This window comes from Palaemon carinicauda, chromosome 28, assembly GCF_036898095.1.
Source record: "Palaemon carinicauda isolate YSFRI2023 chromosome 28, ASM3689809v2, whole genome shotgun sequence".
NCBI classification, from domain to species: domain Eukaryota; kingdom Metazoa; phylum Arthropoda; class Malacostraca; order Decapoda; family Palaemonidae; genus Palaemon; species Palaemon carinicauda.
Genome location: NC_090752.1, coordinates 36,089,231 through 36,113,732, shown reverse-complemented (window position 1 = coordinate 36,113,732; position 24,502 = coordinate 36,089,231). Strand labels below are relative to the sequence as shown.

The 24,502-nt window shown below is 45.8% G+C and overlaps 1 protein-coding gene across 1 annotated transcript in view; it reads left to right on the top strand.

The window, feature by feature from the left end:
• The window catches only part of LOC137621503 (DNA mismatch repair protein Msh2-like), a 123,142-nt gene extending 108,686 nt beyond the window's left edge, over positions 1-14,456 (top strand). The window contains exons 19-21 of the mRNA XM_068351855.1: positions 2,398-2,475; positions 2,972-3,070; positions 14,177-14,456. Coding sequence (XP_068207956.1) covers positions 2,398-2,475; positions 2,972-3,070; positions 14,177-14,338 — 339 coding nt within the window. The 3' untranslated portion in view covers positions 14,339-14,456. The remainder of the gene's footprint in view (positions 1-2,397; positions 2,476-2,971; positions 3,071-14,176) is intronic.
• Positions 14,457-24,502: the final 10,046 nt, after the last annotated feature.

Below are 24,502 nucleotides of genomic sequence, written 5' to 3'. Positions count from 1 at the left end.
GTTAGCCAGGCTTTTGCATTAGTCCTCCACAACACCGGAAACTTCTCCTTAATCACCTTGTTGGCCTTGAAGGCTTTAGGAGTCTCGAAGTGATACACCAGGAGGAGTTTCACCTTACAATTCTCACAGGCGTTTGCACAGAATGCAAGGGTTAGCTTGTCCTTCATAGGCTTATGCCCGGTTAGCTTCTTTTCTTACGCCATGATGTACGTCCGAAGAGGCGTTTTCTTTCAAAAAAAGCCCAGTTTCGTCACAGTTGAAGACTTGCTGGGAACTGTAGCCTTCCTGGAGAGCCAACTCGTTGAAGGTCTTAACAAGGATTGGGCCGCTTTTGTGTCCGAGCTGGCAGCTTCCCTATGCCGCACCACTGAATAGATGCCAGACCGTCTCTTAAATTTTTCAAATTACCCCTGAGAAGCCTTAAACTCGGGGGTGCTTGCTTCGATGTCCCTTCTCCTGCGTCGTCTTCAGCCTGAGGAAGTACGTGATCAGTGAAATTGGCGCTGGCCTTCTGGCAGATTATCGTCTTGGTGATCGTGGCTCATGCTATTTCAATCCAGAAAGCAGCAGTCTCTCCATCTCATCATGGACGTGGTTCCTCTTGCTGAAGAAAACAGTCACGCCGCCCTTAGAAGATGTTGCTGCTTTAATGGCTTCCTTCTGTTTAAGGATGGTTTCTATCATAGACGGATTTTGACCATATTCCTTAGTGATCATACTTAACTGCATGCCAGCCTCGTACTTCTTGATTATCTCAAGCTTCGTCTCCATAGAAAGCATCCTCTTCTTCTTCCTTGCACTTCAGCACGTTTCTTGTGACCCATGGTGGATAACGTACGAGTTGAATAACGTAACACGATATACTGTAGTTCAAAACTAAAAGCACGATAGCAAAATGACAAACACGAATTGAATGGCAACAATAGCCGAAACAAAATGAGCGAGGGACGCCCATACGTAAATGGATGATGGGATGGATGCCGACCAATAGGAGAGCAGGATCGTATAGTGGTTACTAGCATCAGAGTAGAGAAATAACCAATGGGCGCGAGGGAGGGTCGTGGCAAATTTACGGCTGGCGGTGCACAAATTTTAAAATTAATCTCAGTGGTCGGGCAAATCTCGCACTGTACCTCGTTTCGTAGCATGAAACATTTTTCGCAGTATTAATCGGAAAAATCTTCTCATCTCGTTTCACAGCATGAAAATTTTGTATGCAGAAGCTTTCATATATTTGTACTATGCATCCAAATATATGTGTATAATACTCATATGATGTCAAATAATAAACAATTGAATAATAAGACCTAAATTTTCATACTTCCCAAGAACTGTAGACAGTATACAATTTTCTGCAGAATCATATAATGAAGCAAGTTCGTTTACTCTACCTAATAATGTTTTACAGGAGAACTGTTTACAGTTTGGTCAACCGTAGGATATGAAATACATGCCCCCCTAAAAAAAAAAAAAAAAAAAAAAAGATGCAATAGTTCATTGAACCCTTCAAAATTATTTACCTAAATATACTTATAACCAATAGATAAAATTTTCACACGAATAATATGAAGCCATAGTGTAGATACGTGTTCCCTGCTCCTGTAGGCTTTAAGGGAAATTAAGTTGCAACTGCTATATCAGAACTTTTCTTGTCAGTAAGTTTACTTGATGTACTGAGCTACCAAGTTTTAGGTAACAAATCCCATGAAGATATTTAATTTTATTGCCTGAAAACTTTAAAGATCATATTCAGATTTTGATGTTTATAATGAAGTAGCCTGACCTGTGTAACAATATGTTATAGGTAAAGGACATCCTGTAAAGAATAAAAAAAAAAATTAGAAGGGTTATGATGGAGACCAAAGACTTGCGAATGGTACTCAATGCCTTTACTATGTATTCAGCTGAAACTTATCCACCGACAATGAGAGTATAAATTGTGTTGAAAAGCTCTGAATGTAGAATGGTCAGAGTACAGTTTTATGAATGAGGAAATTACAGAGTGATGTGTCTAGTGGCTTAAAAAATAAATTTGAATCTGAAACATTTAGGCTTTTTACAATGTGATGTGTAGGGATGAGGAGCTGTTGATTGAAAAATGATTTTGTGTAACAATTGTAGGATGGTTACCTGTAGGAACACCCGAGAAGTTATAAATAGAAAGGATAAATTTATACCCGAACCTGATGAGAATACAGGCAGGAGCATAGGACAGAGAAGAAAACTAATTTCTAAGCAATTGTAAAATAAAAAATGATGGTGTAAAAGAGTGTGGTATCTGAAACGAGTAGTTGGGTAGTATTTTATTTTCTTGGATTGAGACTTTTTCCATTTGTGTTTCTGTTTATACTGTATAAACTCAAGAAATTTTGTGATTTAATTATGTCTTATTTCCAGGTTCGTCCAGGCCCCTGTGATCGAAGCTTTGGTATACATGTAGCAAAGTTAGCCAACTTTCCTGATAGTGTAATTGAGGTATGGCAAACTTTTTAGAATTGATATTGCATGGTTACAGTGTTGTTGAATCATTTGATTTATTAAGCAGTTGGTAAGGTAACATTGAGTAAATTTAGATATTTTTACAGTAATTTCTTGAAATCCTTTCCACATATTTCATGAGGTATTTAAAGTGTACAATTATTACCAGCTTGAATCTGTTTGTATTTAATCATTAGGGATTGCAAAAGAACACAGAAATATCTTTTAATAAACATTAGGCTACAAGAGTATATTAATTCACTGTAAATTTTGAACTCCTTGATTTAAATCGCTAAATAAAATCATTTTTACAAGAATATTGCATAGTTCAGTGATAGGACTACTTAATATTAAAGGTCTCTCAATAGCCTTTTAGCAGTATTTGTGTTTATAGTATATATTTTTTAATCATTAATGAAATCTGAAATTAGAATTCTACAAATTGTTGAGTTGAATTTTTCTTTTACTTATATTTTTCTTATTAATTTTACAGTATGCTAAAAGAAAAGCAGGTGAGCTTGAAGATGAATTCTGTGGTGATGATGATGATGAATCAGAGGAAGCTGTGAAAAGAAGAAAGCTTGAGAAACATGTAAGTATAGGGACATTTTTCAAAATTGCCTTGTTGCTAGTCCTTCAAGATTTTTCAATTTAAAACAGAATTAGACAAGGAAATCAAAACTAGAATTGATTATATTTTGATAAATCTTACCTTTGAATCATAATCGTAGCTATTAACTCAGGAGTGACACCTTCACAACCTCATCAAAATAAAAAATAATAGATATTAAATCTTCATCCTTCTTTATTTTCACACTGTGCCTAGTTCCTTGGCTAGTGGCTGGTAATCGTAGACTTAAATAAGAAGACTGCCATCAAACAGGAAATCAGTTTTAACTTTGTTGTGACATGTATTTTTGTTTTTTCTTGCTCTTCCCATCTTACAAGTTTTAACACTAGTAGTCATGTCATTTATTATTGCTTGTAGTCCTATAAGTTATCCAAAGTGCAAAGCAGTGTAGATATATTTTGAGTTGGTGGACCTGTCCATTACACTGGAGTTTCTGTATGTGTTGGAGAGTCGCTGTCCCCAATGATCTAGTTTATCTAATACAAAGACATTTTGAGTACCCTAAATGTTAACCCCTTTGGTATGATGAAGTTATTATGCATCAAAAACATGCTTGGTGGTAGAGATGATGACGTCCGGATATGTCATTTTTAAATATAAACCACATGGAGGTTTAAATTACTCGTATATACTACAAAACAGTATAGCACATGATTGTATATCACACAACAAACTTCATACTCGGGAAATTTCACCAAAAAATCTTCTCCCTGATATTAGCCCCTCCTTTCTTTACCTACTCAATAAACAAGTCTGGAATTTTAGTCTTTATTTCTGATTGTGTAAGAGCTTTTATTTTTTTTTTTTTTTTTTACCCATAATAGAATCACATGACTAACCAATTGTGACATTCTCTACCCTAAGGCATTACTCAAACCTTCCCTGGAGACATAGTGATCCTCTCACCTCACCCTACCACCAATGAAAACTTGATTTTACTGTAATCGGTATTCATGATCATGTAAGATCTATTTTTAGTGTATTTCTATGTTGGCATACCTGTTCAAATCACACAGAAAGTACTACATAGCTCTTTAAACATCATTGGTACAGTACTCTGCTTGTGATTCCTACAACTCCTACCCACTATATCACCAAAACATTTTATCAATAATGCAAGTTGTTGTCTGCAGGACGAGATTTGTCTTTTTCTTATTTTATTCATTTTTTCTTAACTATCATTTGTACAAAATATCATCAACTTCATGTCTTATATATTTCATATTAGTTTTGTTCATGGTTTTCACGAGTAAAAGTTAACGTACTGTCATTATTTCTATCTATTGACATTCTACGAAGTATGTCGTGTTCTTTCATGGCGCAAACAGAAGAACAAACAAACTTTATGTCTAATGAACTGAATTTATAATCTCTCTCTCTCTCTCTCTCTCTCTCTCTCTCTCTCTCTCTCTCTCTCTCTCTCTCTCTCTCTTTTTTTTGTCATCAGTTTTTTTGTTATTGTATACCTCACAAATTATACATAATAGAATACTTCTTGTATCAAAAGAAACCAATAGATATTTTCATTACATTTCTGTATAACAAAAAGTCCCTTAATACTGACGAGTAGTTTTATATCATTTGACGGCTATTTATCAGGGAATTATTGCAGAATAATGTAGTCACTCCAATGAATATAGTTTTTTTTTTTTTTACATATAAAATCACAGTGCTTTACCATTACTGTTTTTAGTGAAAATTATATAAAAATTCCAAAAAAACTATTTGTTCTGGTGCAAAAACACAAACCTTCCGCTCTTTACTTAGGAGTATTATTTCGGTGAGAGCTGAAACCAGCCGATAAATTTTTTGTCAGGGTGTAACCACCCACCGCTAGTTAGCGGAGGGGGGTAACGGGGTAGGTTAACCCTCCTGCTCACACCAGCACTAGCGACTAACCGTCACTTTTTATTTCGGCTCGGTAGAGTAAAGACGTATAGTGGCTGACAGGAACTCCTCGGACTGACTTGTCCCGGGACCGCAGGTCTCGGGAACGAGTTTCGGCTTCGTTCCGGAGGTTGTGCGGGTTGCTGTTCCTTTAGCCGGGTTCGCCGGAAGGGAGGAGATGCAACCTGTATGACCGGAAGGTTCGCATCAAGTGTTGCGCAAATCTGACCTTCCGAGGAAAGACGATGCAACACCCTTCCGAGCGGCACCTCCCTCGTCCGTGAGGCGATGCACCATAGGAAGGAGGAGTTGATCGATGCTCTCTTTTACGAGAGGAGAGATCTTCCCCAATGGGCTTCTGAACGGCAGCTCCCTCGTCCGCGAGGTGATACACCATAGGAGGAGGAGTTGATCATCCTCTTTTGCGAGAGGGGGGGGGGATCTTCTCCAACAATCCCTTCTGAACGGCAGCTCCCTTGTCCGCGAGGCGATGCACCATAGGAAGGAGAAGATGATCAATCCTCTTGCGAGAGGAGAGATCTTCTCCAACACTTCCTTCTGAGTGGCAGCTCCCTCTTACGCGAGGCGATGCACCGAAGGAAGGAGGAGTTGATCAATCCTCTTTTGCGAGAGGAGAGATCTTCTCCAACACTCCCTTCTGAGTGGCAGCTCCCTCGTACGCGAGGCGATGCGCTGTAGGAAGGAGGAGTTGATCGATCCTCTCTTGCGAGAGGAGAGATCTTCTCCAACACTCTCTTCTGAGCGGAGGCTCCCTCGTACGCGAGGTGATGCACCGTATGAAGGAGGATTTGATCATTCCTCTCTTGCGAGAGGAGGAGATCTTCTCCAACACTCCCTTCTGAGTGGCAGCTCCCTCGTACGCGAGGCGATGCGCTGTAGGAAGGAGGAGTTGATCGATCCTCTCTTGCGAGAGGAGAGATCTTCTCCAACACTCCCTTCTGAGTGGCAGCTCCCTCGTACGCGAGGCGATACGCTGTAGGAAGGAGGAGTTGATCAATCCTCTCTTGCGAGAGGAGAGATCTTCTCCAACACTCCCTTCTGAGTGGCAGCTCCCTCGTACGCGAGGCGATGCGCTGTAGGAAGGAGGAGTTGATCGATCCTCTCTTGCGAGAGGAGAGATCTTCTCCAACACTCCCTTCTGAGCGGAGGCTCCCTCGTACGCGAGGTGATGCACCGTATGAAGGAGGATTTGATCATTCCTCTCTTGTGAGAGGAAAGATCTTCTCCAACACTCCCTTCTGAGTGGCAGCTTCCTCGTACGCAAGGCGATGCGCCATCGGAAGAGGCGTTGATCTCTCCTCTAGCTTGCGAGAAGAGAGATTTCCTCCTGAGTTGTACCCTGAGGTTATGAAATGAGTCTCGTTGCATTTTCCTCTGGATATTTGCCGCAGATGGTGAAGACTGCCAGCCGCTTGCGGCCGCCTCCTTCCCCATCGATGAGTCTTGTAGGCCTTAACTCTTTGGGGTTATTGCCACATCGGGCTTTTGGGCACAATAAGTGAGGCAGAGCTCTTTTGGACCTGCGCCTCATAATTTCTAACTCTAATGAGGAAGAAACAGCTGATCAAGTCCAGCACAGCCTTTTTTCGTTCCTTTCAAATGACATAAGGCTACTCAGCCTTGCGCAAGACCTTCGACTCGTGCGAGGCCCTTGCTTCGCGCGAGACGGTTTGCCAGAGGCGAGGTTTTGCGAAATCCTCGCCTTAGTACCTGTTGCGAGTTTATGAACCCTCCTTGCCAAAGCTAGAGTAGCATACGCTACTGATTCTAGCTGGAAAGGAGATTGCTGGTGCTTTCTATATTCTTGTTCACGGACTCTCGCTGGCGTTCATGGGCTATTGCCAGCGTTTTGTGGGCGCTCGCCAGCCTTTGCTAGTATTAGATGGCGTTCCCTGATTCCCGCAAGCATTCGCGAGCACTCGCCAACGTTTTCAAACGCTCGCCAGCATTCACTGGCAACCCTGTACGAAAGCTTTCTGGGACAATAAACCCTTCATGCAAGACTTCGTTTTTGCTTGGGTATCTCTCGCCCTTGAAAAGTTTTGCCATAACTACAGACGTTAGGTAAAATTCTATAAAAAGGCTGAAACGAACTCTTTTGGCACATGCGCTCTCACCAAGACAAAACCTCAGGGTTAATACAGTACTGCAATACGGTTTACTGCAGATGGCTTGAGTCTGCCGCATGCGTCAGTGTGACCCTGAACACAATGAGTTCTCGTTAGACACCAAGTTTCGTGAAATATAATCCTTCTGGGTTATTTTCTTGGGCTTTGTTGCCCGACGAAATGGAAAGCTTACGATTATACCCTTGTATACATGGTTATAATCTTCAGCCTGTAGTCCCAAGATTGTTAGTTCTGCTCACGTTTACGAACTACAGCAAGCTCCGTACACAGGGTGGCCAGACAATTGTTGTCGGCTTTCCATTATGTTTACGAACGTTAAGAAACCCTGCCCATAAGGCAACTAGGCAATTTTGTCCACGTCTCGTTACTAGCAGCCAGGCAAACAACAGACTTATAATCGTATGTTATTTTACACATTAAGAATACTATAGCTAGTCTACGATCAAATTTCTTTGGCAATAATGTTACGTTTTCCTTGCACATACATTATTCTCTCAAGCGGGTCGCAAAACTCTTCGTCAAACGTTTACCCGGAGGCAAAGAGGTTACACATGCGTGGCCGCAGACAGAAATGCGCATGTGCGGGCAAGCAATCTTGCTGCCGCGAGAACTATAGACCATCTTACAATTGGAACTCTGTTTTAATAAATCGTTAGTGTTGATGGCTGTATTTCTTACGGGGAACCAGGTTATGCAATACTCTTTTTCCTTCCCATAACCAGACATACTGGATATGCGGTCTCCCTTCATCCCAGGCAGTCCTTCCTAACTTCTGATCGGAGGTCTCAATTTACAAATAATAACACTGAAACCAGAAACTTCACATCAGTGAATCAGTTTCCTGAATGGGAAAATTCAAAACTTATTCCAGTTTTGCCGATCGGAGACGAAGAAATACAAACGTTTTCATCGTTCATAGGAAAGAGGAGGTGTCAGTTACGAACGTTTATCCACGTTCTCCAACCGAGTTCCGAACACTGCTGATAATTCGGTCTACGTCCATATGTTCGTCCGCCTCCTTGTGTGTGTTACGGGTCCGTAGATGGACTTATGCATATATTACCTGTCCAACAATAGATTGGAGATACATCTCAATCTTACCTTCGGAAGTAGTTGTGTGCGATCGGTCGTTACCGAACGGTCTCTTGCCTGCAAGCGATCACCAGGAGATTCGCTGTAATAACTTCTTCTTCTAAGGAGTACTGGCTACCCTGGTTTACCGATTTTATCGTACTTACTCTGTCAACTCCCATTGTGTTGGTGGCAGTTGGAGTTAATCCCCCCCTTTCATATTAAGTGTGGGCAAACTGTTGCACTTCTTGACATCAACTTGAGATGTTACTTGCTACGCAATCTCTAGACCCCTCGCGGGGAACCGAGGAGGATTGACTTTGTGCTGGAAGGTCTAGGTCGCTTGTTCCACTCGATGGAACTTGCAAACCTTTGGTGGGGGGGGGGGGGGGCAATAGAGACAATCCTGAGGTATTGTTGACATCCTTCTGGGTATTGGTTGACCAGGTAGCCCAGTAGCCTTCCCATCGATGATGGTGAGGAATTTTTCCTCACAGGTGCTGGTACAACCTGTCTCCAGCAGTCGTAATAGCCTGTTATGAACGAATGCCTCCTCCTGGAGGAGCGCATAACGTTACTCACCAGGCTGCTGCGGCAGACAGTTTGTTGAAAAATACCCTGGTCCATCTTACTCGGGCGTTAACACACTAGTTTTGCTAGGAAATTTTGTAAGGTGTTGCACGCAAATTCACAGAGTAAAGTGGGCGGAGAAGTTCGTTTGCCTGAGTAAGAGAGGCACTTCACTTCTGCCACACTGAATGCTCTCTTGGCCGAGTCTTTAAATCATGAACCGCAAACACAAGAAGCATGGTCCGGTATAAAGGCGAGTCCTAGGTCACGGTACCTGGGCGAGCTGAGAAAAGTATGCAGGAGTAGATCTTTTGCCCATGAGAACTGGGAAAGTGCACAAACCAGTGCGCAATTCCAGTTCTCATCTTGCGGTTGGGCAAACTGAAAGGAGCGCGCTCTACCAGTTTTGCTTCATAATCATGGGCAAACTGGAAGAGGTGCACGTTACTAACCCTCTCCTTGCCAACGCTCGCCCTTGCGAAGAGGGATGGCAGGTAGCCACCCCTTCACTGACCGACCATCCTCAGACTGCCCCACCTTTGGTCAAGGCCATACTAAGTAAGGCCTTTTTGTCAGTGGATGAAGTACCAGCAGAGCTTTCTCCCGATAGGCAAACTGCTGGCACCAGTGGCAAAACGGCTTGGGCATCTAAATTCCTCGAGAAGTTAATGCCCCACAGGTGGCGCCACATACTGTCCTTGAATACCCTAGTACCAGTGGGACCCGAATAGAAGAGAGACGTGAGTTGGTGGGTGCTAGACTCCAATCTCCTCAGAGTAGTAGATATCTCTCCTCCCCTGGATTTGTTGGTCTTTATAGACGCATTAAAAAGAAGGGGGCGGTCATCTTTTACACCTGACGGCATTTGGACTTAGGTCCGAATCTGAAAGGCAGTGCCACATAACCTCGGGAAATGAGGACAGCCTGCCTGACCCTCAAGTACTTCCATTAACTCCTTTTAGGGCATTATGTAGCACTGATGAGCATCAACACTATAATAGTGTCCCACTTAAACAAACAAGGAGAGACCTTGTCACAGCACCTATGCCTGCTAGCTGTGAAAATCCTCAGGTGGACGGAAGGGAATTTGGTAGCTTTAACAACACTCTTCATCCCGCGCAAGAAGAACGTCCTGGCGAACAATCTGAGCTGGAGTAGTCGGTTAGTTGGCTCCGAATGGGCATTCGACCTGTCCACTACGTCCCTAAACTGGAAATGTCGGTGTACAGTACTCCTCACCGGTACCACAAGTGTTCTTGCATGACGCTTTTCAACACCTGTGGGGCAAAATAGATGTCTATGCGTTCCCTTTCTCCTGCCTAGTAAGGAGGTTATTGAACAGGGTAAGGGCATTGCAGATCTAGCATTGACCCTCTTAGCTCTGCTGTGGCAGCATGCAGAATGGTTCCGGACCTTCTACATGTGCTCATAGAGGCACCAAGAGAGCTCCCTCCACTTCCCGAGTTACTCAGACAACCACGTGAAGATTTTCCACCAAGCGATAGCATCGCTATGTCTTCACACCTGGAGGCTATCCAGCAGCTACTCACAAGAGAGGCTTTTTGAAGCCATTTGCTAGGCACAAGGCAAGATACCTCCGTGAGTTGTCGTCTGTGGTGTATCAGGCGAAGTGGTCCGTCTTTTGTGATGGAGGTTATGGACGGGGTATCTCTCCACTCAGTGCCGGTATTCCAGCAGCAATGGAGTTTTACTGTTCCGGGGGGGCACTGGGGGGAGGGGGGGACTCGCTCAGTGTTGGTGGGGAAAGGCTTTCGTTCAGCCTTGAACATTGTGTTCGAACTTAATTGAGTTAACATTTCCTCCTTGACGGAATTGTCACTCCTATTACGGAACTTCGAGCGTTCCTACCCTCAGTCAAAAGTGAGACCACCTCCTTGGAACGTTGTCAGAGTCTTACGTTCACGGAAAGGATCCCCTTATGAGCCTCTACATCAAGCCTTGGATAAAAACTTAACCTTAAAGACAGTTTTCTTTTGGCTCTGACTTCTGCAGGAAGAGTCAGTGAGCTACAAGGTCTTCCATTTGACATCAGCCCATTCAGGGGGATGGGTGCCAAGTCACACTCAGTTTTACCCCTGAGTTGATTGCAGACCTAAAATCCATCCTTAGCGAATCTTGGATTTGGGGTCTTTCGGATTGGGAGTCTCCGATCGGTAACAGACGATACTGATCGACTGTTACTATGCCCTGTAAGGACGATGAGGTAATATCTCATAAGGATGAGAAGAACTGAACCCCAGATCATCAAGCTGTTCGTCAGCATGGGGAAGACCAAGAGGAGAATCATGAAGAACTCGATCTCCTCTTGGATCAGACGAGTAATAGAAAGGGTACTGGCCTCAGACACCTCGACGACAAGTGAATGTCCCCGTGCCCATGATGTCAGGGGACTAATACTTTCCTGGCATTCTAAAGAATTTTTCTGTTCAGCAGGTACTGCAAGCAGGCAGGTGGAAACATCAAGCAATGTTCACCTCCTGCTACCTGCAAGGCATAACCCACAGGAGCCTAGACACATTCTCAATAGGTCCTGTGGTGGTTGCTCATAACGTGACCTAAACACCTCAGCTCCCTTGTGGGACAAGTATCAGAGGTTCGAGGGTGGAGGTTACCTGCGAAGTAAGTCTAGGATGAACGTGGCAGTGACTGGCCACTTCCTACTTCATCTTCTCTTGGGGTGCAGCATTCGGGAAACCCTGCACAGCTGACCTCGTTCTTCTGTGGGTGAGTCTCACGCTCTTTGGACAACCTCATATACATGTATATATGTGTTATGTCCACGTCCTCTTGTCAGGGGGAGGCGGGAAGAAATATACATTAGTAGAGGGCTCGGCCCGAATAGCTACGATGTATGCTCCAACAGATTAATTCCTTATTCTCCAGCAATGATTGCCCAGGCCGTTATCCTACAAGGATAACGTGGTGGAGGATCCCTCAAGGTATCATTTTACAGAGGCCGTCCTGGGACAGTTGCCAGCCAGTTGGTTTGGACTTCCACCCACCTATTGGTGAGTCTCCTCAGTAAAGAGCAGGTTTATATTTTGCACCAGAACAAATAACAAATTTGGAAGTAATTTGTATTTTTCCTAGCAATACAAACCTGGAGCTCTTTACACATACTGACCCGCCAGCACCAACCCCCTGAAAGTTCTGCCACAATTACAAAAGTGACAGTTAGTCGCTAGTGCTGGTGTGAGCGGGAGGGTGAACCTACCCCGCTCCCGCCTCTAACTAGCGGTGGGTAGTAACACCCTGACAAAAAGTTTATCGGCTGGTTTCAGCTTTCGCCGAAATAATACTCCTAAATAAAGAGCTCTAGGTTTGTATTGTTAAGAAAAATACAAATTACTTCCAAAATTTTTATTCTAATATCACTTCACAATGAATTGAATTTCTTTTTTGGTTGTTTAGAGTGAAATACAACAGAAAATAAAGCAAACTTTTGTAGAAAATTATTCTGTAATCAGCAGTAAAACAAATAAACATGGAATTTTAGATTATTATAGTGTAAGTGAGCACGTACTGTATATCTGATGGTGACAAATCTTGTATGTATATAGCTTGAGTAGTGAATTTGCTGCCTTGTAGTGAAGCGGTTAAACCTAAATAGAGAAACTATTGGAAAGGTAAGGAAAACAAATAATGACAAAGTAACCAATAGGCTCGTGCTTATTAGCCTAGAATTGAACAATAGCAGCAAACAATGAATCGGCTCCAGTAGCTACTCATTTTGTGACTGATACCAGTTTTCTTTAAAGACTCTATTTCCTCTTCTTTACCTCCAGTTAGCATTCTCACTATTCCTAATAACATTCCTACTACCATTAGTGTTTTTTGATAATTTGAGTGCCCCTTTTGCTTTGAATTCTAAATGGTATGGTAATACAAAATTGTATCTTTATCTTGACTTTGTACATTTATTGACATAGATATGAGCTGTAATACAGATCAGGTTTGACTTGTAATAACCATACTCGGCTAAGAGCTGTTGTTCAGAGAGTTTATGCTTCTACTGGAAAGGAATACAATTTAACCATAAAAGAAACCTTTTGTGATACAACCTAGGAACATAAAAGGTGGGCTACCGTTAAATCTGAACTCATTAGTGTAGACTTAAGTTCCGCCTTAACGTAAACCAGACAGCTCTGTCACTCCCTGCCCAATGAAAAAGGCAACCCTTTTGGCTGATGTGGTTGACAGTAAGTAGAGTAGTGAGGAACTTGATCTTCCTTATTCCTGTTTTCCTGAGGCTAAACTAACTAGTTTAGTTTTCGGTCTCATGAAATTGAAACACACTTGATGGACCTTGAAACTTATGGAGGTGTAGACCCAAATGGTAATTTTTCTTTGTTTTTTATAAAGGCTACTGATTTCTTAGCTCTTAACGTATCTGTTGTTTTCTGCAAATTAGCTTTTTACATTTGTTGGAGAATTGGTTATGATACTCCATATTATCTATTTTTTTTTTAACATTGTTTGGCAAAAAAATCTAAGTAGGTATGCTGAAGGTAATTATCTGTTCCCTAGTTTACAGTTTTGCTTTCACAAAGACCTTAGAGCATATGATTCTCTTCTGACAATCTCCAACGTTGTATAAAAATTCCTTGATTGTGGTCAGGAAGCTCATTTGATTGGCCTTGATTTTAATGCTGCCTTTAATGGTGTTACTCATAAAGACTTGTTTTTATTCATATTGATTAGGTTTTTTTCCATTTTCGATAAACAGCAGTTTATGGGACTTGATCCTTTATTGAAAGTAAAGTATTTTACAGAGAATGGATATCATTTTGTTTTTTAATCTACAGTATTGTAGTTCATGTTGGATATGGTTTAAAAGTTGATTTTGAACTGTATGTAATTTTAAATAGAAATTATGTCAACATTCATAATGGCTTAACATATAGAAAAGTCTGTTTTGGTCTTGGCTCTATGTTTTTAAATCTAATACCAGATAGTCCTTGCTGGATCATTTTCAATTTCATTTGGCTTTCTTTTGAAAGAAAGGTTCAATTCCAATGAAAGGTAGGAGTTTCATTACCACTTTTCAAGAAGAGGATAATTTCATAGGTAAGATGTAGAGGTATGAACTAGGAGGGAAAGAGTGTTTTATAGAGATTTTAAACCTATTTCTTGTTTGTATGAGTTGAAAATGTCACTTGTGAGTCATTGCTTGTAATCATGATTCAATAGTAAGTATAAAAATAATAGATTTTATTTTTAAAATCCTGTTTTGTATTTTAGCAGCGGTTAGTTAATTTTCACACACACCTGACCATGGGTAAGTCTATCCATGAATAATGGCATAACTATTTATAGTAAGTTTTACTAGGTTTAAATGGTGATAATTTTTTCTTTTCTCTTTTTTTAGGAGGGAGAGAAATTGATTGAGACCTTCCTTTCAAAAGCAGCAGCCCTTCATAATGAAGAGATTGATGATGATAAATTGCAGAGTGAAATTGGAAAGCTGAAGCAAGAAGTGCTCTCCAAAAATAATGGATACATATCTCATTTATTGTCACGTGAAACTTGATTTTGGCATAATGATCTGACAACGTTGTTCATTTGCCATAATGGTGCAAGAAAAGTATGTGAGGTAAGCAGCTCCTGGATCTGATGTTGATGTAACTTTATATAAAATGTATTTTGAAGGTTTTGGTTCATTATCCTTTGAATTAGAGTTTCATAGAGACAAAAAAGTTTTGAGTTTCCAATGTCATCATTTTACATTAGAAAGTACTGCAATGCAGTTACATTTCTAGACTCAAATAATTTCTTCTTAATTCAGAGGTGGAAATTACATTTAAAGGAAAATGGAAAAAGATCAACTTGATAGAAAACAAAATAAGGAAAAATTAGTACGACCAAAATCAACTCGATTGGGGCCTAAGGGACACTGCAAAGAACCTGCAATACGATATACAGTGTCATGTAGGTACTTTCAATAGTCTTCCCTACAGAGAAGTCTATCCAATAGGAGATAACGTCGTCAGTATTAGAACAGTCTTTAGAGCATCCCTTCAGTTCCTAACTGCTCCTGCTTTTTATTTGATGGGATGTTGGAATTTGGGCAATGTAACCTGGCATTGGGACCTTTTAGGCCATTTAGCACTAAGTATATCTAGGGGTAAACCCTGCAGTAACATTGAAATGGAAATAGAAAAAGGTTGGAAATAATAAAAAATTTATGGAGGTTAAGTTGAGGGTATAAAGCAAGTGCAGTTAAGGCCCCAGGGAACCTGCATTTTATCTTTTTATTTAACCTCCATTGTCAACTTCCATTTGGCTGTTCAACCTCAACTTTCAAAGTGCACCATCCCCCTCGACAAATAGATAAGAAGGCTGCTAAGAAAAACCTTGAACCCAGCTTAGAAAGACTTACTTTTTCAAAGAAAGTATCAGAGACTCCTATCAGTTAAAAAACTCTGATAGGAAGACCTTCAAGGACTCTTCTGAAAAGTAAACTTTATTTACTCTTCAATTTTACAGTGGAACTGTCAAGGTCTGAGGGCTAAATATGAAGAATATGAGCTCCTCATTCATGAGCACTTCCACATGATTATATGTCTACAGGAGAGCAAACAATGATAATACTCCTTGTCTTCGCAAATATGTCAGCTACAGGACATCATATGATCAAGAGTAGGTAGCCTTGGCGGAAGTCTTATATACGTTCATCAAGATGTTCTTCAAATATCTTTGTCAATTTGTACACCTCAGCAGGCAAAGGTACAGATTTATATAGGAAGAAATTACACCATTTGTTCTTTTTACTTTCCTCCAAATGACAACATTGTTTATGATAATTTAGAGGTGATTCAACAACTCCCAACCTTCTCTCCTACAGGGAGATTTGAATGGTAGATATCCTTCATGGGGCGATGTTTTGGCAAACATTACGGGCAATATTATTTCATCAATTATGGAAAATGAAGATGTGGGACTCCTTAATAGAGGAGAGCCCACACACTCATTGACCTTTCAGTTGCAAGCTCCTAACTGCCTTTTCAAATTTGAATGGAGAACATTAGATGATTGGCATACTAGTGATCATGCTCCAATTATAATTACGAACAATAATCCATCCTTTAAGAGATTGCCACAATGGAATCTTGACAAGGCAGACTGGAATAAATTCCGGGAGCTAAGTGAAATTGAAGGGAAGGCAAAACAATTTGAAAGTGTAGATGATGCCATAGACTTACTAAATGGAACTCTACATACAGCAGGAGTCAATTCAATTCCAAAAACCACTGAGTTATTCAAATGGCAACCAGTCCCTTGGTGGTCTTCAGAACTAACTGCCTGGCACAGAACCACAAGAAAATCTTTGACTCGATTGCGTAGGCACCGTACAGAGAACTTAATAGTACATACATACATACATATACCAAGGCACTTACCCCAATTTTGGGGGGTAGCCAACATCAACAAAGAAACAAAAACAAAAAGGGGACCTCTACTCTCTACGTTCCTCCCAGCTTAACAAGGGACTCAACCGAGTTCAGCTGGTACTGCTAGGGTATCACAGCCCACCCTCCCACATTATCCACCACAGATGAAGCTTCATAATGCTGAATCCCCTACTGCTGCTACCTCCGCGGTCATCTAAGGCATCGGAGGCAGCAGCAGGGCCTACCGGAACTGCGTCACAATCGCTCGCCATTCATTCCTATTTCTAGCACGCTCTCTCGCCTCGCTCACATCCATCCTCCCATCACCCAGAGCTTCCTTTACTCCATCCATCCACCCAAACCTTGGCCTTCCTCTCGTACTTCTCCCATCAACTCTTGCTTTCATCACCTTCTTTAGCAGACAGGGATAGGAACAAAGTTCCACAACAGGTAGACACACTAACAGGCACAAGGGTACGGGAAAAAGGGGTCGCAATGGGAGACTCAGAAATTAGTAAGGCAACATGACAGGAAGGCCTATCTGTGACATTAGAACAGAAATAGTGTTCCAAGGGGTCTGCAGAGATAAGGCACAGAGGACAAGTCCTCACAACTAGACATAGCCTACCAGAGACTAAGAGGGAAGCCTAAGAATGGGTAAGGCGGCACAAGGGGTCTACCTGTCAGCATTAGAACCGGGGGTAATGTGTTCCAATGGGTAAACAAGTAGACATTGGGAACAAGTTTCCAAGACCTGGTGGTCTTCAGAAATTTAGAGGACAGTTTCATTGTGCAATGGAAGAAGCTTGGACATCATTTGTTTCCTCTGTTAATAGTAAAACAACACCATTTTCTGCTTAGAGGAAAGTGAAAAAGATAGCTGGCTAATTTACCCACAACCCACCACCTGTGTTAGGGGTAAATGGTCAGTATGTTACTGGAGCAACTAAGATTAGCAAAGCTTTGGCTGAATATTACTCCACTGTATCATGCAAGTGTGATACAGCTCCTGGTTTTCCCTAGAAGCATTGAAAAACAAAAGCTTGAATTTTGCAACAAAAAAGGAGGAATCTTGCAAAGCTCTTTTTACCAAATGGAAATTTGATTCTGCAATTGCTAATTCCAATTATACACTAGGGTAGTAGTTTGGCCAAGGTACCAGCTATCCATTTAGATACTATCTCTAGATAATTATGGGCTCCTTTGACTGACCAGATAGTACTACATTGGATCCTTCTCTCTGGTTACGGTTCATTTTCTCTGCCTACACATACACCAAATAGTCTGGTCTATTCTTTATATATACTCCTTTGTCCTCATACACTTTACAACACTGGGATAACCAAACAATTCTTCTTCACCCAAGCGATTAAATACATCATTGTAATAGTTCAGTGGCTACTTTCCTCTTGGTAAGGATAGAAGAGACTCTTTTAGCTATGGTAAGCATCTCTACTAGGAGAAGGACACTCCAGAATCAAACCATTGTTCTTTAGTCTTGGGTAGTGCTATAACCTTTATCATGACCTTCCACTGTCTTGGGTTAGTTATACTGTATTTTGCTTGAGGGTACACTCGGGCACACGATTTTATCTTATTTCTCTTCCTCTGGTTTTAAAGTTTTTATAGTTTATATAGGAAATGTTTATTTTAATTTGTTCCGTAACAGAAATACAAACCACGCTATTTACATGGGGTTTTACTTTCGGCGTAGCTGAAATGACGAGCCATAAGAATTTTAACGAGGGTTAACTACCCTCGCGCTAGTTAGCAAAGGGGTAGGGGGAGTGGTAGCTAGCTACCCCTCCCCCCCTCACACACCGGTGAACTGCTTCACTTCACTTTTGAAGCAGACGTCTCTGCTTCGCCCTCGCATTGTTGACAGCCTTAATTTTTTGCTTTTTCTTCCAGCTTGTGTGTTTGAAGTTGGCCTCACCTTTTCCTTCCATCATGCGGAAGTGCCCTGGACTCCCCAACCGCCCTTGTGGAACGTTCATGTCGGCGGTCGAGACGGACCCTCACTCCTTATGCCCGCAGTGTCGAGGTCAACGGTGTGAAAGGGAAAATACTTGTAGTGAGTGCAGGGAGTGGCCTACCTCCCAGTGGGAGAGGTTTGCCCGGCGGCGTAAGAAGAAGTCTAAGCGGGACCGTTCTCCTTCAAGGGTTGCCTTGAAGAAGGAAGGTTTTGGGGACTCTTCTTCCGCCGCCCGAACCTCCTCCGAAGCTCCCACTCGATCGGTCTCTCGCGAGAGGCCGGCGAGTGGTTGCGCAGGCCCTTCTTTTGTTTCCCAATCTCGGGGTTCGGGAGAGGGCGTTGCCTCCCATAGCGAGGAAGCTCCTCTTCTTGCTCCGGGGGAGGGCATTGATTCTGACCATGTAACTAACGATGATCTTTTTCAGCTTTGGGCTTCCTTGGGGCTTAAGGGCTCGCCCTCCAAGGAAGCCCTGTTTGACCTGATCCAGTTGGGTGCAGCTGTCAAGCAGTCGCCGGTAATAGCAGAGGTTGATCCTCTGTCTATTGTCGACGTTGTTGTGGCAGGGGCTTCCGACGGGTCGGGTCAAACCCCTGCTGCAGTTGCGGTTGTTGCTGAAGGCTCAGTTCCCCCCTCCGAACATCCTTCGAGGGAGGAGCTTGGTCCAACGGTCTCTCCTGCGGGTGACTCTCCCCCTCGGGGGAGTGCACTGACAGAGACTCCTCTTCGGAGGACGGATGATGGTGATGCTGTGCCTCGAGGTCGTCTTCGCCGTAAGGCTCGCCCTCCTCTTCGCTGCAGAAGCCTTTCTTCTCCCTACAAGGGAGTTAGGAGGCGCCTCTTCGCATCTTCGCCTTCGACTTCCCCCGCAGAGGATCCTCCACGTCGAGAGCAGACCGTTGCAGCTGCTTCCTTGGACCTCTCCGCAGATCGTTTGCGATCTCCTACGCCTGCCAGACCTTCCAGTCTTCCTTCCCCGTTCCTGGACGCTGATGTGCTGTGGGCGCCTACGCACCCCGTTATCCAACGGGCACCGGTCCCTTCGGGGCAAGAGGGCTCTTCCCACAATGTAGGTGAGTCTCGAGCGCCAGGTCTTACCTGTGCGCGCGCGCAGTTCTAGAGATCCCTCTGGACTTGCTGCGCCCGGCCGATCTCCTGAGTCTCGCCGTAGATCTCCTGCTCGCCCACGCTCTCCTAAGCGCCAGCGCTCTCCTGTGCCTCAGAGACCTGTGCGCCAGCGCACTTCTGCTCCTGCTATGCGCACTGCGCGCCATCAGTCTCCTGAGCATCAGCGATCTCCTGCTCGTCAGCGCACAACGGCTCGCCCAGTTCCTGATGCGCGCCAACGTTCGCCCGCGCGCCCACAATCTCCGGATCTGGGCGCAGGCAGGGACACTATCCCTCCTCCTCCTCGCCAAGGTTCGCCTAAGCGCCAACCATCGCCTGCGCACCATCGCGCGCACTTCAAGGCCAGCCCGAGTTCCTGTGCGATGCGCCCACGAGATGTCTCCTGAGCCCACCCATGAGCGTTGGCCCTTGCGAAAATCATCGCCTTCTGGTCCTGCGCCCCAGCTGGTTCCCTCGGAACGCGCACCTGCATGCCCACGCGATCCTTCGCCTGCGCGCAAGCGCTCTCCTACGCGCCAACGTGCCCCTGCACAGGATCGCCACAGGTCTCCGACACGCCCCTGCACAGGATCGCCACAGGTCTCCGACACGCCCCTGCACAGGATCGCCACAGGTCTCCGACACGCCCCTGCACAGGATCGCCACAGGTCTCCGACACGCCCCTGCACAGGATCGCCACAGGTCTCCGACACGCCCGCGCGCTAACTCGCCTGTGCGTAGTCGTTTGCCTGTGTGCGCTACATGCCATCGCTCGCCAACGTGCCGTCGCTCTCCAACGCGCCCTCGCTTGCCAACGCTCCATCACTCGCCAACGCGCCACTGATCGACTACGCGCCATCGCTCTCCCTTGCAGCCGCGCGCACCCTCACCTGCGCGCCCACTCGCACCTTCGCCTACGCGCACCTTCACCTACGCGCCCGCTCGCCCACGTTCGCTTGCGCGCGAACCGGCGATTCAACCATCGCGCGAGCGCCAGCGGTTCACGCCGGGTTTCGCAGCGCGCCCAACTGTGCGAGCCGTCGGGGACGCGTGCTTCCAGATCCTCGTCATCGCGATCTCCACCCCGCAAGCGCAGAGCTACGCTAGTCCAGGTGCAGGAAGAATCTTCGGAGAGGTCCACGCAACATTCTTTTTCTTTTCAGGCAGGCCCCGTAGTATCCACTCCTAAGGATCAGCCGATCCCCTTCCCTCCAGCGGGTGTTGCTGACACTGCGTCAGTCAGCCGCCAGCCTTGGTTTGGATCCCTAATCAAAGCGGTCGTGCAGGCGATGAAGCCGGCCCTCGCTGATCTGGGACTGAAACCAACGGCTCCCGCTTCCCCGCTGAAGAGAAGGAGTGGAGTGGACCTCATGGTTACTTCTCCCAGGGTTAAGTTGGCTCCCAAGAAGTCTGTCGGGAAGGCCCCTTCCCCTTCGCAGACGTTTTCTCCTTCCCCTGTGGACGAAGCCTTCCCGTCCTCAGGGGAATCCAGCGAGGTGAGGCGTTCTCCCACGGCACCAATGGGAGGAACCCCACCTCGAGGAAGAGAATCGTCTCGCGTGGAGAGGAGCCCCCACACTTCTTTGCTTGAGTCCTGTATCCCTCCCAGGAGGGAGCCTAAGGACTCGAAGACTATCCTTAAGTCTTCCACCCGGATTCGACCGGAGCTACCGAGACCCCAGAAAAACGTCCACGTTTCTCCCCAGGTTGAGCTACTGGGGACAGGAGACCTCGCTGCCAGCCCGCAAGGAGGAGAACAGCACGAATCGGAGCATGCCTTCTGGCAGGTCCTGAGTTTGATGAGGCAACTCAATGAATTCAGAACCCCGAGACCGCCCCTCGCGAAGGCAAGGACACGGTCCTGGAGTAGGTCTACGATACTCAGAAGCTCCCAAAGGCCAGTGCGGCTCTACCCTGGTCCCAGGGAGTGAAGGGTGCCAGAGACAAGGTTGAGGGCCAGCTCGCCGAACTCGCCTCCTCCAGCCGTTCCTCTGCCGGGAACAAACTCCTCCCACCTCCTCGCATACAGCAGAGGAGGTACTTCGAGATCATGGGGGAGTCCGGTTTAGCTCTTCCCCTCCACCACTCCGTGGAAGAGCTCTCTAGGGGAATTTCTTTAGAGAAACTCTCCACCCGGCAGGTGACATTCTCGGCTACGGAGATCCTAAGCCAGGAGAAGGTTGCGAAGTGTGCCATGCAGGCCACTTCGTGGCTGGACATCTGGCTTGGGTCTCTGGGCATCCTGTTGCGATCCGAGGACTTGTCCAAGGAGAGCACCAGGAAGGCCCTTGAGACGTTCCTCCTCTCGGGCATGCGCTCCATCGAGTTTTTAGCTCACCAAGTTTCGAACTTGGGGGCTAACTCGATCCTAAAACATCGGGATGCCGTGACCGAGAGGTTCCACTCGAGGGTCCCAGCCGTGGATGTCAGCAGGCTCAGACACTCCTCCATCCTTGGAGAGAGTTTGTTCGAGCCCAAGGATGGAGAACGGACAGCTGAGAGGTGGAGGAAGTCAAATCAGGATTCGCTCCTCCAAAGGGCCCTCACATCTCGGCCCTACAAACCTCCAGCTCCTTAACAACAACCTCAGCAGCCTCGTCAGTCTAAGACACCGAGACAGGCTCCGGCAGCGAAGGCCAAGGTGTCTAAACAGCAGCCCTTTCCTGTCAAGGACAAGAAAGGTGGTAAATCCTCCAGGGGAGGTAAGAATCCTAGGGGGAGCGGCCGTGGCCGTAAACGCTAGGATTGGCAATCCCCCTGCATGTCCACCAGTGGGGGGATGCTTACAAAGTTGCCCAAACAGGTGGCAGCAACTCGGGGCCGATTCCTGGATGATCTCTGTGATCAGCCAAGGATATCGCGTCCCGTTCATAACATCTCTTCCTCCCCTGACAGCGAATCCAGTGTCGTTGAGCTCCTATGCCATGGGATCAGTAAAGGGCTAGCCCTTCGGGCAGAAGTCGAGACCATGCTCAAGAAGGATGCTCTCCAGGAGGTCGTCGACGGCTACCCAGGCTTCTTCAGTCGACTCTTTCTTGTAAAGAAGGCGTCTGGAGGCTGGAGACCTGTCATCGACCTCTCAGCTCTGAACAAATTTGTCAAGCAAACTCCGTTCAGCATGGAGACAGCGGACACGGTCAGACTTGCAGTGAGACCACAAGACTTCATGTGCACTCTGGTTTTAAAGGACGCGTACTTCCAAATCCCAGTCCTTCCAGGAAGTACTTGAGATTCAGCCTAGACAACAAGACCTACCAGTTCAAGGTGCTGTGTTTCGGTCTCTCCACAGCACCTCAGGTATTCACCAGAGTGTTCACCCTGATTTCTTCGTGGCCACACAGGATCGGCATCCGTCTCCTCCGCCATCTGGACGACTGGCTGATCCTGGCAGACTCGGAGTCGACCCTTCTTCGACACCAAGACAAGCTTCTGGGACTTTGCCAAGATCTAGGGATCATGGTAAACCTCGAGAAGTCTTCTCTGCTTCCAACTCAATGACTGGTATATCTAGGCATGATATTAGACACCAATCTCCACAAAGCCTTTCCATCAGACGACAGGATAGCAAGGCTGAGGAGGGTCGCAAGACCTTTCCTCGGACGGGAAGCCCTTCCAGCCCAATCTTGGTTATGTCTCCTTGGTCACCTAGCCTCCCTGGCCCGTCTAGTTCCGAACGGCCGCCTCAGGATGAGATCCCTTCAATGGCGGCTCAAGTCCCTGTGGAATCAAGGCAACGATTTCCCGGACACTCTGGTCCCCATGGGACCCGCGGAACGGACGGACCTACAGTGGTGGCTGACCGACGAAAACCTACGAAAGGGAGTGGATCTTTTTGTCCTCCCCCCAGATTTGATGCTGTTCTCGGACGCGTCAAAAGAAAGGTGGGGGCCCCACGTTCTGAACCAGAGGATCTCAGGCCTATGGTCAGAATCAGAAAGGTGCCTCCACATCAACCTGCTAGAAATGAAGGCAGTCTATCTAGCCCTTCAACAGGTCCTGGCGGGCCACTCCGTGGTGGTGATGAGCGACAACACCACGGTAGTGGCTTATATCAACAAGCAGGGAGGTACCTTTTCACAACAGCTATCTCATCTTGCAGTAGAGATACTGAGGTGGAACGAAGTCCACTCGATTCCATTATCAACTCACTTCATTCCGGGCAAAAGGAATGTGCTCGTCGATAGTCTGAGCAGGGCTTCGCAGATAGTGAGTACCGAGTGGTCTTTGGATCCTCAAGTTGCCAACTAAGTCCTGACTTTGTGGGGTTCCCCGACAGTGGACCTGTTCGCGACAGCTTTGAATTTCAAACTGCCGCTGTACTGCTCCCCAGTCCCGGACCCTAAGGCACTCTGGCAAGATGCCTTCCAACAATGGTGGGGCAACATCGACATCTACGCCTTTCCACCGTTCTGTCTGATGAGAAGGGTGCTCAACAAGACCAGACTATCGGTCAATCTGTCAATGACCTTAATAGCTCCGCTATGGCATCATGCAGAGTGGTTCCCGGACCTTCTGCAGCTCCTGACGGAACTCCCGAGAGAACTCCCCCCACGACACGAGCTACTCAAGCAACCACACTGCAACATCTACCACAAGGCCGTAGCTTCGCTTCGGCTTCACGCCTGGAGACTATCCAGCGTCTCCTCGTTGAGAGAGGCTTTTCGCAACAAGTTGCAAACAGGATGTCTCGACACCTGCGGAAGTCATCCGTAGGGGTCTACCAGGCGAAGTGGAGTCTTCTGTAGTTGGTGTCGTGGGAGGGGTATCTCTCCCCTCGATGCCACTATTCCAGCAATAGCGGAGTTTCTTGTGTATTTGCGGGTGGAAAAGCGCCTTTCGGTCTCGGCGGTGAAAGGCTATCGCTCAGCCTTAAGCTTAGCCTTCAGGCTGAAAGGAATGGACATTTCTTCCTCGCTGGAACTTTCTTTACTCATACAAAGCTACGAGCTTACCTGCCCTCAGTCGGAAGTGAGACCCCCTCCTTGGAACGTGGTTCGAGTCCTCAGGGCTCTTAAGAGACCTCCGTTCGAACCATTACGCCAGGCCTCCGATCGACACCTGACTTGGAAGATGGCGTTCCTGCTTGCTTTGGCGTCAGCCAAGCGGGTCAGTGAACTTCATGGTCTCTCATATAATGTCGCCCATTCAAGGGGATGGGGGGAGGTAACGTTCGGGTTCGTCCCTGAGTTTGTAGCTAAGACTCAGAACCCTGGAGTCCCGGAC